The sequence below is a fragment of the Rhinoderma darwinii genome, chromosome 3 (assembly GCF_050947455.1).
Source record: "Rhinoderma darwinii isolate aRhiDar2 chromosome 3, aRhiDar2.hap1, whole genome shotgun sequence".
Classification (NCBI taxonomy): Eukaryota; Metazoa; Chordata; class Amphibia; order Anura; family Rhinodermatidae; genus Rhinoderma; species Rhinoderma darwinii.
The window spans coordinates 302,971,114-302,989,548 of NC_134689.1; the positions used below are offsets into that span (position 1 = coordinate 302,971,114).

At 41.5% G+C, this 18,435-nt stretch overlaps 1 protein-coding gene across 7 annotated transcripts in view; it reads right to left on the reverse strand.

Moving 5' to 3' along the window:
* The window catches only part of ARNT2 (aryl hydrocarbon receptor nuclear translocator 2), a 100,699-nt gene that overhangs the window by 46,572 nt on the left and 35,692 nt on the right, over positions 1–18,435 (reverse strand). For 6 of the 7 annotated variants that reach the window (XM_075858157.1, XM_075858156.1, XM_075858161.1 and 3 more), the window contains 3 exons: positions 11,569–11,616; positions 5,029–5,242; positions 1,954–2,167 (listed from right to left, as the gene is read on the reverse strand). In XM_075858157.1, the coding sequence (XP_075714272.1) occupies positions 1,954–2,167; positions 5,029–5,242; positions 11,569–11,616 (476 nt within the window). The remainder of the gene's footprint in view (positions 1–1,953; positions 2,168–5,028; positions 5,243–11,568; positions 11,617–18,435) is intronic. The other variant, XM_075858159.1, reaches the window with a different exon arrangement.

Consider the following 18,435-nt stretch of genomic DNA (forward strand, 5'->3'; position numbering starts at 1 on the left):
TATACATGTAATACCTAACTTAACCCCTGAGCCTGCTGTATACTACTGTATATATCATAATGCCCCACATAACTACCCACCACAGTATAATGCCACATATCTGCCCCCACACAGTATAATGCACCCATAGCTGCAGCCACAAAGTATAATGCCATCATAACTGCCCGCCACACAGTATAAGGCCCTCCATAACTGCCCGCCACACAGTATAATACCTTTCATAACTGCCCACAACACAGTATAATGCCCCCATAACTGCCCGCCACACCGTATAATGCCCCCCTAACTGCCCCCCACACCGTATAATGCCCCCATAACTGCCCCCAGACCGTATAATGCCCCAAAAGCTGCCCCACCCAGTATAATGCCCCCATAGCTGCCTCTACAGTGTATTGCCCCTATAACTGACTCCCACACAGTATAATGCATCTATAACTGCCCTCCACACAGTATAATGCCCCTATAGCAGCCCTCACACAGTAAAATGGCCCTAAAGCTGCCCTCCACACAGAATAATGCCCCTATAACTGCCATCCACAGTATAATGCCCCTATAGCTGACCTCATAGAGTATAATGCCCCCTATAGCTGCCCTCCACACAGAATAATGCCCCTATAACTGCCATCCACAGTATAATGCCCCTATAGCTGACCTCATACAGTATAATGCCCCCTATAGCTGCCCTCCACACAGTATAAAGTCCTCCATAGTTTCCCCCTCACAGTATAATTCCCCATAGCTGCCCCCATGCTGCATAACGCCCCCACACTAGCCCCAATAGTGCCTGATGATAAAAATAATAATATATAGACTCACCTAACCCCGTTCCAACGACGAGTGGAGAAGATCCCTCTGCTCCTCCGGTCTGTGCAGTGCAGACAGCACGATGATGTCATTGCCTCGCATCCAGCGATACATAGTGAACGGTAGAGCAGGGACCTTATGGTCCCCTGCTCTGCTATTAGATTCAACTGTATCTGCGTCCTGAAGATGCATATATAGTTTAAACCAGGAAAAAAACAATTAAAAAACAAAATGCGTAAGATGACATCAGTTAATCGCGCTGAATTTAGTTTTTTTTTATTAATTGCCCAACCCTAATGGTGCCTACGAAGGGCTACAAAAAGTAAGAATTCTACCTAAATTTTGAAAAAAATGTAATTGTCCACATTCAAATTACAAATCCAATTAGGAAACCAGTAACTCAAGTAATAAATTGTTCAAAAAGTAGTGTCTTCTGCAGTTTACCTATAAGGGATTGTCCAAATGTAATGAAATTGCTGCAGAAAATTTCTGCAGCAATTCAGCAGAAACTAGCAGGATTTCTGCTGTGGAAAAACCGCATTTCCATTTCCTGCGTCTTTTACTGCAGAAAATGGTGCGTTTCTCTCAATGTTGGGAGATGGTGACATCTCTGAAAAATGCAGCAATTCAGTCCACTTTCCGCAGCTGGAATTGACGTGCTGCGGTATGAAAAATATGCACCGCAGGTCAATTTCTGGCTGGAAATTTTACGCCGCATGTGGATGAGATTTGTTAAATCGCACCCACTTTGCTGCTACTGTATTCTGCTGCGTATTTTCCAGCACCAGTCTCTAAGGCAGACCTGCAAATGTGGGTTTGTTGTATAAACTATGGATGTGATGAAGTCTGTGATTATACCCACCATTGTCAATTGCTTATTTAGTACAGTATATATCCACTACTTACGTATTGATTTAAAATATGTACCCCCATTTACGCTAAACTAAATCTTACAGTAAACATGTGCTTGTATATTCATAGATTTCATAGTATTACCAGTTTGGATGTTGTATGTATTTAGTTAGATTATATAACTAAGCATCAGTGGAAGGAAGAGAAATGGTTATGGATATTTTATGAGTTTATAATTACCATTTATTAATGGACCAACATCAAGCATTATATCCATGTTTTGCCAACAGAACCAACCTGTCATGGAGTTCTCTGAAGTGCACAACTGCTCTCGGAGCTTCTCAATGTCATCAGGATGTGTCTGCTCATACAAAGTACTTCCAAACCAATCTGACTGGGGCTGGTTCAGTACCGGAGTGACAGAGTCAGAAACGTAGATCACTCGTCCAGTTTCTGATGCCACAACAAACAGAAATCCATCTGCAGCTTCCAGTATAAGATGCTTCAACTCCTGGCAAGAAGAGAAATAAAGAAACGATAAAGGACCATAGTGGCTGTTTACAATAGTTAAAGAGACTCTGTCACCACATTATAAGTGCCCTGTCTCCTACATAAGGCGCTATAATGTAGGTGACAGCAGTGCTTTTTATTTAGAAAAACAATTTATTTTTACCACGTTATTAGCGATTTTAGCTTTATGCTAATTACTTTCTTAATGCCCAACTGGCCGTGTTTTTACTTTAGACCGAGTGGGCGTTGTGGAGAGAAGAGTATGACGCTGACCAATCAGCGTCATACACTTCTCTCCATTCATTTACTCAGCGCATAGTGACACGGCGTTGTTCGCTATGTGCTGTCTTATACTGACACATTAATGTTACTGAAGTGTTTAGACAGTGAATAGACATTCCTTCCAGCCGGGACGGGATGTCTATTCCCAATCCCGACACTTCAGTAACGTTTGTGTGGTACTTACAGCAGAGAAAAGCGTAATCTCGCGAGATCACGCTGTAAATGACAGGTTACAGCGAGATTATGCTTTGCTCTGCTGTAAATACCACAGAAACATTACCGAAATGTCGGGATTGTGAATAGACATCACGTCCTGGCTGGAAGGAATGTCTATTTACTGTCTAAACACTTCAGTAATGTTAATGTGTCAGTATAAGACAGGGTCCCTATGCGCTAAGGAAATGAATGGAGAGAACTGCATGACGCTGATTGGTCACTGATTGGTTAGCCTCATACACTCTTCTGTACAACGCCCATTTGGTCTAAAGTAAAAACACGCCCAGTTGTCCATTAAGAAAGTCATTAACAAAGCTAAAATCGCTAATAACGTGGTAAAAATAGATTGTTTTCCTAAATAAAAAGCACTGCTGTCACCTACATTACAGCGCCGATCTCCTTATGTAGGAGACAGGGCACTTATAATGTGGTGACAGAGCCTCTTTAACAAACCTTTAATATTGAGTCAATCTTGAAGACCGTTTACTAAATCATTTTTCAAAAACTGTGTTAACAATGAACCTCTTTTTCTTAAGTGTGTACACTAGTTTATGTCCACATCATTATATAAGGCTGTTTACACAAGCGTCATGGCTTCTGGATCCAAACAGCCATGACGGAGCTCATTGACCCTGGGATTCCATTATTTTTTATGGCAAGAATAGCGCTGCATGCTGTACTTCTCTTGCTGACAAAAGTGACGGAAACACCAATAGACCCCCGATGAAGGCTTTAAACGCTAGTGTGAACAGAGCCTAGGAGAATTGGGGATTTGATGATGTAGATTACTAGGTGAACAGCACCCAGTGCTGATACATATCTTTGCCCTGGATAATTCAGAATCTGGAATAACTTACATCTACATGTATATATGAAATAAATGTAGATGAAGCATGGCCACGGCTTCCCTGCAGCCTTTAGCAGGCACAAGCTGTTTCATGACAGCCTGTGTCCGCCGGACAGTTTGCTGTAAACGGTGGCTTGTATGCTGTCGAGACTTGCAGGGCAAAAAGTAGAACCAGTTGCTGCCATGTTCTATTATTGTATCACTCCTTATAAAAGGAAGCAAGTCCATTATACACCGTATAAATTCACCCATTTGTTCATTGACAATTGCATTGTCCTTGTGTGTAAGTTTAGGCTATATTCACACTGACACATTATAGCATTGTGTTACCCTAGGGCTACACAACAACTTTAGTTGCACAACTTTTGTATAATATTGGAGTTATGGAACAGAGACATTCATAGGAATGAATAGAGCAGCACTATTTCTATAATTTAATGTTTCTGCAACTATTGGATGAGCAGAAGTTGCACCTTTAAGGTCATTTTGGTGCAACATGCAATAGTGAATGGAAATAGTGAATAATAAATATAAGTAAATGGGGAAAAGCTAGTGCAGCTCTAGCCTATGTCTAAACAGGATCCTGGAAAACCAGTAAAGCTTTTTGTCATTTTTGCTTCTGTACTCCAGTAAGGAGATCCATCATCCTTTTGGAGCCTTATATATAGTTCTCACACAGAGCTATAATATGGCATCCAGAATGTAGCCCTACATAGATACAGGCTGGAAAACAGTTGGATATTGCGGTGTACTGCAGTATGAAGGCAACCAGCTGACACAGGAGATCTTATAACGATCACGTATATAGATTATTATCAGCCAATGTCTATGGCCGGATATCGTTGCCGATAATTGCCCAGTGTAAACAGGGAAACGCTCGATCATTTGCTGGTCGTACCGTTTCAAAAAAGTGAAATATTATTGTTGTCTGCAGCAAATCTCCCTGCGTAAATAGAGACGCGCTGCCGACATGATAGTAATGTATGGAGACGAGCGATCCATAGCTCAGTGAGGCAGGAGCAAACGAGCGCCGATCAACGATGTCTCGTGGATCGGCGCTCGTTGCACCGGCCGCTTATCGGCCGGTGTAAAAGGGCCTTACGAGTAATGATCATTGCTGTGCTGGGTCATCTCCATTCATAAAAACCTACAAGTGAGATGTGTACACCATGTAACTAAGAATAACTAAATATGGAACTTGTAGTAAACAATCATAGAAATATGTCAAAAGAAACTCTGCTAAATATGAGTAAAATGACAGTGAAATACAGTAATTGGTTCTTACTTACTGGAAAACTGGAAAAACAGTCGATTAAGGGAACATATAGGAGAGCAGTTAAAACAATTGTATAGTAGATATAAATAGTACAATATGACAGTAATTATATATTGACATATTTCATACATTTAGCTGCTGTATTACGGCTATCGTCTTCATGCTTTATTTACTCTACACATTAGAAGGGATGACTAGTGAGAATGGTATAGATTTCTGATGGCTTGCAGAGCAGCAGCACCTGTTCTGTTAAGAAGGAGGGTTTATATGCTCCGTCCGTAGATTTATTTCCTGTCCCTCTCATGGATTTCATGTGGGACACAGCCATGCGCAGGATGGTGAGCTTGTCAGGTTTGCGTGCGAGGGCACTGCAGGTGGGAACCATGTCGGACAGCTCTGTGATGTACTGTGTCATCTTATTCCTCCGACGTCTTTCAATTTCACTGTGATTCTCTCTGGAAGCAGAATCAGAGCAGGAGAAAAAAACGGAAGAGTATAAGAATCAGCACCAAGCAGAGCCGTCCAGGGACACGGTCCCCGCAACCCAACGAACACACACGTGTGAGGGACTGGAGATGATGTGTGTACACAAGAGCCTGTCAGTGTCTGTTCAGCTTCCAAATTACTTTCCACACTTTCTCATTGGCATCAGGTCTTGGTATTGATTTGGTTCTCCTTTGCTTGGTAATATTATACTCCAACATCTGATTTTTTTTCTCATTTCAGGCTTTGGTTCAAAGTTAGATAAGCTGATTACTTAATGGACTTTGCTGCTGGGTTTCAACTGTAGGATGCACTGACAGTCACCCATTTGTGTAAATCAAAGTTACAGGCGTTTCTGGTTTTGTATAAACTAAGCTTATTCATCGTATAACAAAAAGCTATATTAATATCCAGTTTAATTTGTACGAATACATTTCTCACCATTTTCAAGATCATTGCTTGCTGTCAAAAACTAAGCACATTCTTGCTAACACTAAGGCTATGTTCACACTGCTTATTTTTGGACGTTTTTCGGGCCGTAAACGTCCGAAAAGTCGGAAGCAGAACGCCTCCAAACATCTGCCCATTGATTACAATGGGAAAAACGGCGTACTGTTTTTCAAAACGGCCGCGTAAAAAAACGCCCCCGAAAAAGAAGTGCATGTCAAGGGAAAACAGCTCCTTATTTTCAGCCGTTTTTTTATTCAAACTCGTGTTTTTTACGACCGTTTTTGGAGCGTTTTTTTCTATAGAGTCAATGAAAAACAGCTCCAAAAACGTCCCAAGAAGTGACCTGCACTTTTTTTTCGCGGCCGTCTTTTTACGTGCTGTTTTTGGAAAACGAGGCGTAAAAAAAACGCCCCGTCAGAACAGAACCCCTTATTTACCATTGAAATCAATGGGCAGATGCTTGGAGGCGTTCTGCTTCCGTTTTTTCAAGTGCTTTTGAGACGTAAACTCCCCGAAATACGCCTGAAAACACTCCGTGTGAACATACCCTTTAAGGATGAAAACCTGTCCTGATAAATTGCTGCTTTTCCTTAGGCATTGCTCATTTTATCAAAACCCTTACTCGTAACAAACAGGGCACCTATGTGAGCAGCATGGTATTAGGACAGGTTTTTAGTCCCTGAATGTAAGCAAGGATGCTCTCATTCACTGACAGCAAGCAGAGATCTTGCATAAAATGAGGAACTCCTACACACAAACTTTAGAAATGTGCATTTTTTTTCGGTATACAATGAATAAGCATAATTTCAACCCCCTTTAACTACAATGGAAAGTTAAAAGGTCAAAGCACAGCCCTGGTGCTGAGAATTCTGTTTTCAGGAGGCTTGCAAATCAATGCCATGGAAGAACCTATGGGCCCTGTTGGCGGCAAGCAGCGTCTGTGTAATCACTACTACGATTATGAGCTGTTCATTGCAATAATGGCCATGTTTCCTAGAACGAGGAGCAACCAAGACCAAATAAAAACAAATTCAATTTTCATTTCCCATTTGATGTTAAGTGATACGTTTTGGCCTGTCAGCTGAAAAAACACTGGCGACTTTTTTTTTAATGCGTACCATTTAATAGTTATTCCTGTGCTCTGTACCTTTTTAGCACGACACAGTGGTAGCCATGTATAAATGCCAGTGTATAATGAGAAAATGGTGTTGCCCATAGCAACCAGATGATTACATTTTATAAACTTGGCTTACAAAATGACAAAAAGTTTTTCACTGGTTGCTATGGGCAACACCACTTTGCTTATTTGCACTGGTCTTTATACATTGTACACATGACCTCCAGTATATGTTAATATGACCCCTCCAATGGTACTTACACAGTAAACTGGTTCTGTACATAATAATATAACACACCAACCAAACAGACCACATATAAATTCATGAAACAGGAAACAAACATTGAGAAAAAAATGACATAACATCGTCACCAAAGTCACCAGTAAATATATATAATATATAATAAACCCTTGAGTTCTTTTCCCTCAAGTTTCTTAAAATTCTGTTCAGTTATTATTTATTTTTGATGGTTTCTCCTCTCTGTGTTTTCCAAAGGTGACAACAGGAATTAGCTGCCATTGTGGCTCCTATAGGGGTTGTCAACTATTTTTGGAAGGATCCTGAATGGCTAATCTGACAAGCAATGCAACAAAATAGGAGCATGCAAAACATCAATGCAAGGCCCCCTGCATCATTAAAGGAACTGACGGCCGCGGACAGTCACCCGCATTTCCGGGCCGTGCTCCTATCATAAAGTATGGGAGCACGGTTCGTAAAATAAAAAAATAGGACATGTCCTATTTTTTGCATAGCCTTTCTACGGTCTGGACAACTTCCCGTAAATACATAGGAAAACGTCTGTGGGCAATGGAAATGAATGGGTCCGTACTTTGAGCCGGACCGTAATTGCGGATCAAAATTATGGCCGTGTGCATGGGGCCTTACAAGGCAGATTTATCCTTCCAGGAATCTGGAGAAAATAGGTGACAACCCCCATAGGAGCTGTAATGGCTGCCATGTCCTGTTGTCGCTTAGAGAAAACACACAGTTATAACTAAGGCTGAACAGGATTTTAATACCTTGAGGGCAGAACACAACTTATATATTATATCTATTTACTGGTGATTTTTTTTTTCCCGGTAGATACTTAGTTAAAGTGTACCTGTCAGCTCTACTAGAACGCCTGTTTTAGTAAATGAAATAAGAGTTCTGGAGCATCTTTTGGAATTCTGCATTCTGTTAATTCTCCTGGAAACGTATGAACGAATCGACACTGGGTGTTACTATTCTCCTTGTCGATGAAGCGTATCCCTACACATCTGACTCCGTCAGTGCAGATTGGACATTGTCAGTCTGGGACACCACGTATTGACAATGGAAAATGGTAACACCCAGTTGTAAATTTATTCATACATTTTCAGGAAGAATAACAGGACTGGCACAATGCTGAGTTCTAAGAAAAGATGCTCTAGAATGATTATTTAATGGGGAATACAAGTATATACTAAAAAAGACATGTCAGGAGAGCAGACTGGTCCTCTTTAATTTAAGACCCATTTACAAAATATTTTAATACTGGTAATTGGCTTAAAAAAAGTTTATGACTGTAAAATAGATGTTTACTCCTTTACTATCGTACTATGAAAATTACTTACTTTGCATATTCGATTGTAGTCGTGATACAGTACAGAACAAGTCGGAGAAAAGACATTTGCATGTTATAATTCAATCACATCACACAAACTAGAACGATATTTGTTTATATGCGGCCAATGAATTTTCACCAAGAATACATCATCTTTTTATTGTTGATCGCTGAACTGTTTTGCGTGTATGCCCGGCAATTATTCTTACAAATGTTCGTTTGACAGTGTTTTTTGTTCATTTGTTTGTGTCATTGCAGGGGGTGGCATATGATTGGAGGTTTGTTATATAACTTTGACGAAAGAAAAATGAATGTTTGTGTATAAACTAACGGATAAAAGTTTATTCCAGTATTTTCTTGTGATACGGGCTCTGGAAGAAGAGTAGATTCTTAGTGTAGGTAGGAGATTGCTTAATACTTCAAAGGTCCTGGGCACTAAAATAAGAACTACAATACCTTATCACCAGAAATATAATCCATGACTGAATATCAAGATGCTTTTCACAGTAAAATGAAACTTGACGATGCCGGTATCAAGTAGCTGTATTACAGCTGTATTTTAGGGTCTGTATTACGACCGCAACATAAGGACACCCTCAGTCCTATATCATCTGGTAATCATCGCCCTGTTCAGTACAACCTCTTTGGGGTCTGTGTATTGCAGACCCTAATATGTAAACCTACAATATAATGGTCGTGTGATACCAACTAAGGACACATTCAGAAGTGATCCTGTCAGAACATGGCATGGAACCCTTTGTTGTGAAAGGATTCAATGCCATTTTTGGCACAAAACATCTGAAGGCAACCTAAGAGTTTCTAGATTTCAAGCTGGTGAAAGCCTCAGCTTACATTTATGGTGGACCTACTATGAAAGATGTTTAAATATCTGGATTCTAATATATCAAGTCACTCAGTAGAAATGGAAATGACTGCCAGCTGAGACTTAGTGCTAAAGATATATGCTGAATAATGTCACATCGCTGAACCCCATGGTGCCGTTATATGAAATAAAGATACACTGTGCATAGCGCAGATTACAGGATGAGTAATCTTCTCATTAATGGAGGCCTCATGTGTGCAGAAGGCTCCTACTGTAGATTTGCCACTGTGTAAAGACCTGCAGAACATCAGTATGTTGAATGCTTTCCTGACAGTGGAATGCAGGGCAGGACATGGACGCTGATAGCAGCGGGGAGATGCACAGCAATATATGATGGCGGCCTTGGAATCCAACTCCTACAAGACAAGCCTTCTACTGGATCTTCACATTCCAGTTGTAACCACTTTGCACAAATCACAGATACAGAAACTCAAGGGTAATATAAAATCCCAAAAAGTCATAGCATGCCAAAAATCCATAAATGCAAATCTAGAAGCAAAGTTGTGAATAAACAGCCATTTCTTGTGATGCTGAGATCTTTTTGGGATTATGTGGCATCCCTGATGGTCACGTGCACGGTGTAGCTCTACCTCAGTGCTGACTGACTTACTTTCTTACTACAAGGATAAATTAAATTGGAAGATAAATATATTTGCACCTTTAGTTAGTAAAAAAACAAAGGCTATATAACACCTTTGAATCAACTTTGATGTAGTGGATATTAGGTTGATAGCTGAACTGACGGAATCGGCTGAGAGAGAACGACACCGTTTCTATTTATACAGAATACTGAAAAGCTGTATTGTAAGAAGTAAAATACAAATGTTTTATAAAAGTCAATTTAAAAAGTGCTTAAAATCCCCCCCAAAAATTGATTTAATAAAAAAAAAAAAAAAAGAATATTCAACGGTCTACATACCGTTTACGGACCTTTTATATGGGGTGATTATCGTGTAAAAAAATTCATAGTATCGAGTAAAAGTTTACAATCATTGTCCAGTGTAAACATGCAGCGATTGCACGATCAGCGAGAGATTGCTTGTTTGCCGTTGACCCAATCTTTTAGAATGGCCTAAAAATAATCTTTTGTCGGCGGTACATGCCCTTGTGAAAACTGGCATCTGAAATTGATTAGCATACAAGACAGGAGATGTGGAATTGTTGGCCGGAAAGGCAAGCGATCTCAAAAGCGATGGAATTAACATTAAAACGTATGATTATTGTTACATGTCTTTCTAACATTAACGACTCGCTATATCGACGATCGGCACTCGTTTTTACAAATTTATGTTAATGTGTAAATGGACTCTTAGCTACTGCAAAGTACCCCTATGAAATACAGGTGTAAGAACCCAATAACTGAAAACCCATCAAAGAGCCCGAATAGCTATGATTGGCAGAATTTATATTATTCTCAACTATGGGGTTTGAGCACTAATAGGTGTTTACACTAATAAAAGGGGACACTTTGTGGGACAGGTTGGCCAGATGCTTCTGAATTTGATGCAATAGTTTGACTGCAGCATAAATGAACATTCGGCCATGGCATCTATATCTATGTGTACATAAAATGCACTAGGAGGCATAACAAGCTTTGGAGTAGGAGTCAGAAAACAACGCTGCAATACAGATGTCTGCAACTGGAGACACCTAGCACCTAATGTCAATAAAAGACATAGGATTTTTATCCAACCTTAAAGGGGATGTCCACCTTCTGACAACTGATGATCTGTCCACCGGATAGGTCATCAGTATGTCATCGGTGCGGGTCCGACACCCGGACCTCGCACCGATAAGCCGCTCCGGTGGCCTGTGGGCACCGGATGTTGTGGCACATAATGATATGTACGAAGCCCAGAAGCAGTTGGCTCCGTACATAGCATAGCGGCCGTGCTGCAGAACTGCAGGTCCGCTTCTATTCACTTGAATAGGAGCAGAGCTGCACCGGACCAGCTGATCTGTGCGGGGCCCGGGTGTCGGACCCCCACAGATCATGTACTGATGACCTATCCGGTGGATAGGTCATCAGTTGTCAGAAGCTGGAAAACCCCTTTAAGTAGTAGGCCTCAGTCCAGTGTAGCGCTTCTCTTAGAAATGATTATAAACCCATGGAATCCACAAGCATCAGCAGCAATCTCCTACCTTATCGCTGAGCGTCCGCAACTTGTAACCATACCTACAGAAAGCAAATATTAAAATAAAGTAAAAAAAAAAAGAAACTTTTATAGAGACAAACTAAACAAGGATATAATAATCACCAACCTTGAAAATTTACTGGGTCCTTCCCCATCTTCATCATCAAAGTCCATCCTATAGAAAATAAGGTGCATGTGAGCTGGACATTTGAGTCAATAGAAAATGAATATATTAGAGTGCCTATAAAAGTCACAGGATTGAATTAGAAAGGATTTAAAGTGGTAGTTTATTATGGGCAACTGTTTGGGGAGAATTTATTAACTTTTCGATGTCAGTTTTCTGGTGTAGAAAAGTCGCAATTGGCACAAAAGTCCCAATTTGCAGGAGAATGTGTGACTTTTGTGCCTTTTTTCGCTGCTCATGGCACTTCTCTAGAAACAATGTGGGGCATGGCCACCGCAGCAAGACGCATTTACTAAAATTTACACCAGAAACGCGTATATTATAGAGGAAAACTACGCCAGCTCCTAGCTGTGATAGATTTCTCTCTGCGTCACATGGACAGTGAAGATGCAACAAATTTATTAAGAGGCGTTAAGAGGGAATGAAGACCCAGTCTAAAGGCCCTTTTACATGGGCCAATGAGTGTTCACAGAACAATGCCGTGTGTAAACAGGCAACGATCAGCCGATGAATGAGCATTGTGTATCGTTTATGCAGCCGAAAATATTATCGTTGTCGGCACATCGTTCTGTGTAAACAGGGAGACGTGATGCTGACATGATGGTCATGTATGGGGACGAGAGATCATTGTAAGGAGCGCTCGTCCCCATACATAGCTCCTTGTGAAAGGAGCAAACGAGCACCTATCAACGAGCTTTCTCGTTGATCGCCGCTCGTTTACACGGCCCACGTCGGGCCGTGTATGGGAACCCTTAGTAATTCTGCCCCTTTATCTTTTCAATGGTTCCTCAAGGACTAGCTGATAAGCAGGATTTTATTGCTGGGACAGTCCGTGATCAGCTGTTATTGGCAGGGGAAAGCCCAGCTGAATGCTCCTTTCCCCTGCTGTGATGTTGTAGCGTGTAAAGAAGCATTACACTTTGTCCCAGTGAAAGTAATGGCTGTTCTGTGATTTTTAACGCTGGGTCCTTCGTAGCAGAAAAAACTTTTTTAAAGGACTCAGCTTTGCTACTTCAACATGCCCCTTATAGGGCATTTTGCAAGAAGTTGCCTAAACCAAACAAATCATTTAATGGTTGCAGCATCATGTCCTAATTGGGCATATTGGAAGTTGTTTCCTAAACCACACAACATCATGCAGTGTGGAAGGCTTGTAAAATTCTAAATGCATTAATATACAAGTAAATCGCAGAGGGAAATCCTGCTGCAGTCCGCAACAGAACTGCAATTTGGGAGAATTTTTTATTTTCCAGCAAGACAATGTCTCCCAAGCATAAATCCATACAAAATCCTTTAGATAAATCATCAATGCATGATCAGTGGGGGTCCCATCCCTGATACCCTCACGATTAGAAAAATAAGGGGCAGCAATAAACGATGAGCAGAACAAGGGGCAGCAGCCTTTTTAACAGCAGTATCTGCCCGTGCTTGTTACTGCAGCTTAGCCCATTCAAGTGAAAAGGGCTGACAGTAGCTGAGCTGCAGTAAAAGGCACAGCCACACTTATATGAACGTCGCTATGCCGTGTACTGCAATGCTGCCGATTTACCCTGCTGATCAGTGGGGCTCCCATAGATGGAACCTCCACTGATCATGAATTGATGGCCTATCCTAAGACTAGGCCATAAATGTAATACCCTGGAAAACCCCTATAATCCAGACCAATGCTCAATTTAATTGAGAATTTGTGCCTGGAAACAAGCAGGTACCATCGCAGCTTGACAACATGAAAACTTAGGCCTTATTCACACAAGCGTGTCCAAAGGGCAGTTTTTCATGCATATGAATGTCCGTGTTGTGTCCGTGTGGTTTCCGAGTGTAATCCATTTTTCTCGTCCATTTTTATCCTCCGCAAGCACTTCCTGGTTGAACTTTTCTTTTTTTCTCTGCGTTTCTTAGCAACTGATCAGTGAAATATGGACAGCACACAGACGACACCCGTGTGCTGTTTGTTTTTCATGCGCCCATAGATTTAAATGAGTGTGTCTGGTCCGCAAAAATGGACCAGAATAGGACATGCTGTAAGTTTCTCGCAACGTAGACGCACTCCGTAAAAAAAAAAGGGACGTGTGAATAGACCCATTGAATTGCATGGTAAGTATGTTGTCCGTTTTTTTAAGGGATAACACATGGACAAGAAATACGTTTGTGTGACTATGGCCTTAAAAAGTATTTTTAATTGACGTGCACTGGCCACTTATTGAGTACGGTAAAATTATAAGAATTTGGCATCCTTTAGATTACCATAAATTCTAGATGTTGGAAGTAATCCTATACTCCTATACATACATACCCACTGACTAACATACATATACTTACCGGAAGGTACTGGATGTGTGCCGAGACGAAGGTCCTGAACGCGTATCCAGTGTTCATAAAATGTTATTTTAACCATTCCAGTGGGCCTCTAGGGAAGTGCACATATATGAGTGCAGAAACCTAGACTATGTGCTCAGACATCCATAATCTGTATACTTTGTATAATTGTAACCTAGGATCTGTCATGGGGTCTACAATCATACAGTATATACCAATCAACCATAACATTAAAACCATCTCGTTATAACGGCGCCTGTCAAGGGGTTGGATATATTAGGCAGCAAATAAAGTCAGTTGTTGAAGTTGATGTGTTGGAAGAAGAAAAAATGGGTAAACTTAAGGATCTGAGACTTTGACAAGGGCCACATTTTTATGGCTAGACGCCTGGTCAGAGCCTCTCCAAAAAGTCAACGATATGCAGTGGTTAGTATCTACTAAAAGTGGTTGAAGAAAGGACAACCAGGGAACCAGTGACCGGTTTCTGGGCGCCCAAGGCTTATTGATACGCGTTGATTAGCCACAGACCAGTCAGAATGTCCATGCTGACCTCTGTCCACCAGCAAAGGCGCCTACAATGGGCACGTGAGCATCAGAACAGCGTCATGGAGAAATGGAAAAAGGTGGCCTGGTCTGATAAACCACGTTTTCTTTTACATCATGTGGACGGCTGGGTGCATGTACGTCGATTACCAGAAGAATGATGGCACCAGGATGCTCTATGAGAATAAGGCAAGACGGTGGAGGCAGTGTGATGCTCTGTGCAATATTCTGCTGCGAAACCTTAAAGAGGCTCTGTCACCAGATTTTGCAACCCCTATCTGCTATTGCAGCAGATAGGCGCTGCAATGTAGATTACAGTAACGTTTTTATTTTTAAAAAACGAGCATTTTTGGCCAAGTTATGACCATTTTTGTAGTTATGCAAATGAGGCTTGCAAAAGTCCAAGTGGGTGTGTTTAAAAGTAAAAGTCCAAGTGGGCGTGTATTATGTGCGTACATCGGGGCGTTTTTAATACTTTTACTAGCTGGGCGCTCTGAAGAGAAGTAACATCCTCTTCTCAACGCCCAGCTTCTGACAGTGCAGACCTGTGACGTCACTCACAGGTCCTGCATCGTGACGGCCACATCGGCACCAGAGGCTACAGTTGATTCTGCAGCAGCATCAGAGTTTGCAGGTAAGTCGATCTTACCTGCAAACGCTGATGCTGCTGCAGAATCAACTGTAGCCTCTGGTGCCGATGTGGCCATCACGATGCAGGACCTGTGAGTGACGTCACAGGTCTGCACTGTCAGAAGCTGGGCGTTCTGAAGAGAAGAGGATGTTACTTCTCTTCAGAGCGCCCAGCTAGTAAAAGTATTAAAAACGCCCCGATGTACGCACATAATACACGCCCACTTGGACTTTTACTTTTAAACACACCCACTTGGACTTTTGCAAGCCTCATTTGCATAACTACAAAAATGGTCATAACTTGGCCAAAAATGCTCGTTTTTTAAAAATAAAAACGTTACTGTAATCTACATTGCAGCGCCGATCTGCTGCAATAGCAGATAGGGGTTGCTAAATCTGGTGACAGAGCCTCTTTAAGTTGCTGGCATTCATATAGATGTAACTTTGACATGTACCACCTACTTGTTGCCAACCAAGTATACCCCTTTATGGCAACGGTGCTCCTTATTGGCAGTGGCCTCTTTCAGCAGGGTAATGCGCCCTGTCATACTGCAAAAATTGTTCAGGAATGTTTTGAGGAAAATGACAAAGAGTTCAAGGTGTTGACTTGGCCTCCAAATTCCCCAGATCTCAATCCAATCGAGAATCTGTGGGATCATCTAGAAAAGCAAGTTTGATCCTTGGAGGCCCACCTCTCAATTTACATGACTTAAAGCATCTGCTGCTAGCGTCTTAGTGCTAGATACCAAAGGTCACCTTCAGAGGTCAGAGCTGTTTTTGCAGCACGAGATGCATATACACAATATTAGGCAGGTGGTTTTACTAATATGGCTGAACGGTATGTATAGATCTATATATATATTTTTTTCATACAGCATTATAAGCCTCTTCCATGCTGTGTACGATTGGCTGTAGAAAGAAATTTAAAGGCAGGCAGTTGTGCTTTATATTTTTATTCCTTAATTTGCACCCCCTGCCTCAATGGCGCCCTATGTGGTTGCCTACTTCGCATCGCCCTCATCTAGGCTGTATGCCTAAGCTGTGTCCCATAATAGCAACCTGCGCTGCTTTGAGACAAGAGTATGTGTAAAAATGCATGAATCCATGGAGGCCCCACTTTACAACTTACAGGATTTAAATGATCTGCTGCTAATGTCTTGATGCCAGATACCACAAGACACCTTCAGAGGTCTTGTGGAGTCCATGCCTCGACAGGTCAGAACTGTGTTGGCAGCATGAGGAGGACCACCACGATATAAGGCAGGTGGTTTTATTGTTATGGGTCAACGTTGTATATGTAAGTGTAATATACTGTTCCCTTGAGGCCTACAGGAATACCTATGACTCCACTCATCACTGGCTGGCTGCCCACCATGAACCTGCGACTCGCCAGCGTCACATTTTCAAGTAATTCCCCATTAGTCAGGGATGGCGCTTTTATTCACATGCCAGATTTACAGTATTTTAGGACGAAGTGGTGTTGGATCAATAGAATTTTACTGTATCTTGAAAAATTACCCCCAATTCTTTTTTCCTGCTGCCTTCCTTTATATATATATATATACTCTAAGAATGAACGCTTGCACTAGATATCTCTATTTCATCTTTACTGCTACATTTCTGTGTTACTTAGGCTACGTTCACATCTGCGTTGGAGGCTCCGTTAGGGGGCTCCATCGCAGATCCGGGAGGGTTTGCCGGAGTTTAACAGAGACAATAGCGCAGCATGCCAGACACTGCGACGGAAAGCCGATGGAACCCATTAACGTCAATGGGTTCCATCAGGAACTGGTATCCGTTGTGCAATAGAACCGTTGGTTCCGTTATTCCCTTGTTCTGATCCTCCGACGGAGCAGAACAACGGAACACACCAATGCAGGTGTGAATCCAGCCTTACGCTTCAAATACCACATTTTTTTTATATGTTGCTAAACAAATGTACAGATGTGCTCACCAATGAATAAATCAGAATACAAGACAAATAAAACCTCATCATAATTACATCATCACTTCTATGACATCAAATGGTACAGTAGTAACATAGAGGACTGCAGACATACAAGACATTTAGCTGCAGGGGCGAGCACGTCTATAGTCTCACAATAGGATTAGTATGCGTTGCGAGGTAGAACTTTTCCCACCATCCTGGTCCAGGAAACAGGAAACACTGAGGAGATGTGAGACATGGACTTGCTTTATAAAAACACACGCCTCTCTTCCCACTGATAACCGGATGATTCTTCACTCACGCGGAAGGGAGGAGACATCTTCATTCCCAAATGAATCTTTCAAAGGCAGAAGAGCGCTTGACAGCTCACATCCTACTCAGCAACCACCAGCAAGGCCATGTTCTGTTCCTCTGTGAAATCCACAGGATAATCTTACCGAGTTCCTCCCTCATTGTAAGATACAAATATGTTCTTGCTTCCGATAAGATAATCTTGTACGGCGTTCAGCAGTTTGCCGTAACTTTTTATACTTTCTTTTCAAACAAGAATGGTCGCAAACCTTCACCCTCTGAGAATAGGCCAAGAATCCAACCGTTATTAGATCTATGGAATACCCTGTGGATTTAGAATTGATACAACTACAATTTGTATTCAGATATTTCTTAGTAATATCGATTGGGTGAGAATTAATATGGCCACCAGCCCGGCTTTCTTATGAGTGGTCACTCAGCTTTGACCCTTTAATGGTAAATCAGCTTAGTTATACAGGCACTTTACTAGGAGGACTTGTCAAAGCTGTGTTCACACGAACGCAATTTAAGCGCGACATGTGAACAGAGCTTTAGTAATCAGGAAAAGCTGGGGAACAAGCCCTGGGGATACTGTTAGGCTCAATTCACACATGTAGTTTTGATGCAGTTTTTAAACTAAAGACAGGAGTGGATACAAACAGTATGAAAAGTATAGAGGAAAGACTAACACATCTCATCTTTTGTGTATCCACACCTGACTTTAAAAAAACTGTATCAAGAACTGCAACAAACTACATGTGTGAATCCAGCCTAATGGGGGTCATGTTGGTTGTCAGAGCCGAGTAGAAGTTCAAACCACTTTGACAAAACAGGATAAACTAAGGGGATTGAACGTATGCTATGGAAATGCTTTTTATGTATTTTCCTAATTTCTAAAGTGGCTCCAAAGTGCTCACTTTATACTTTACCAGAAGGTTGTGGATCGTGGATAAGACAATTCTACAATCAAGTTTTAAGCCAATAAAAGGGTTTATCTAGCAAATACAACCGTGTCTATAGGACTTTTTAGGGCATATGAACATCATAGAGGGGTGTCCCCCACTTGGGACCCCTCCGCTATG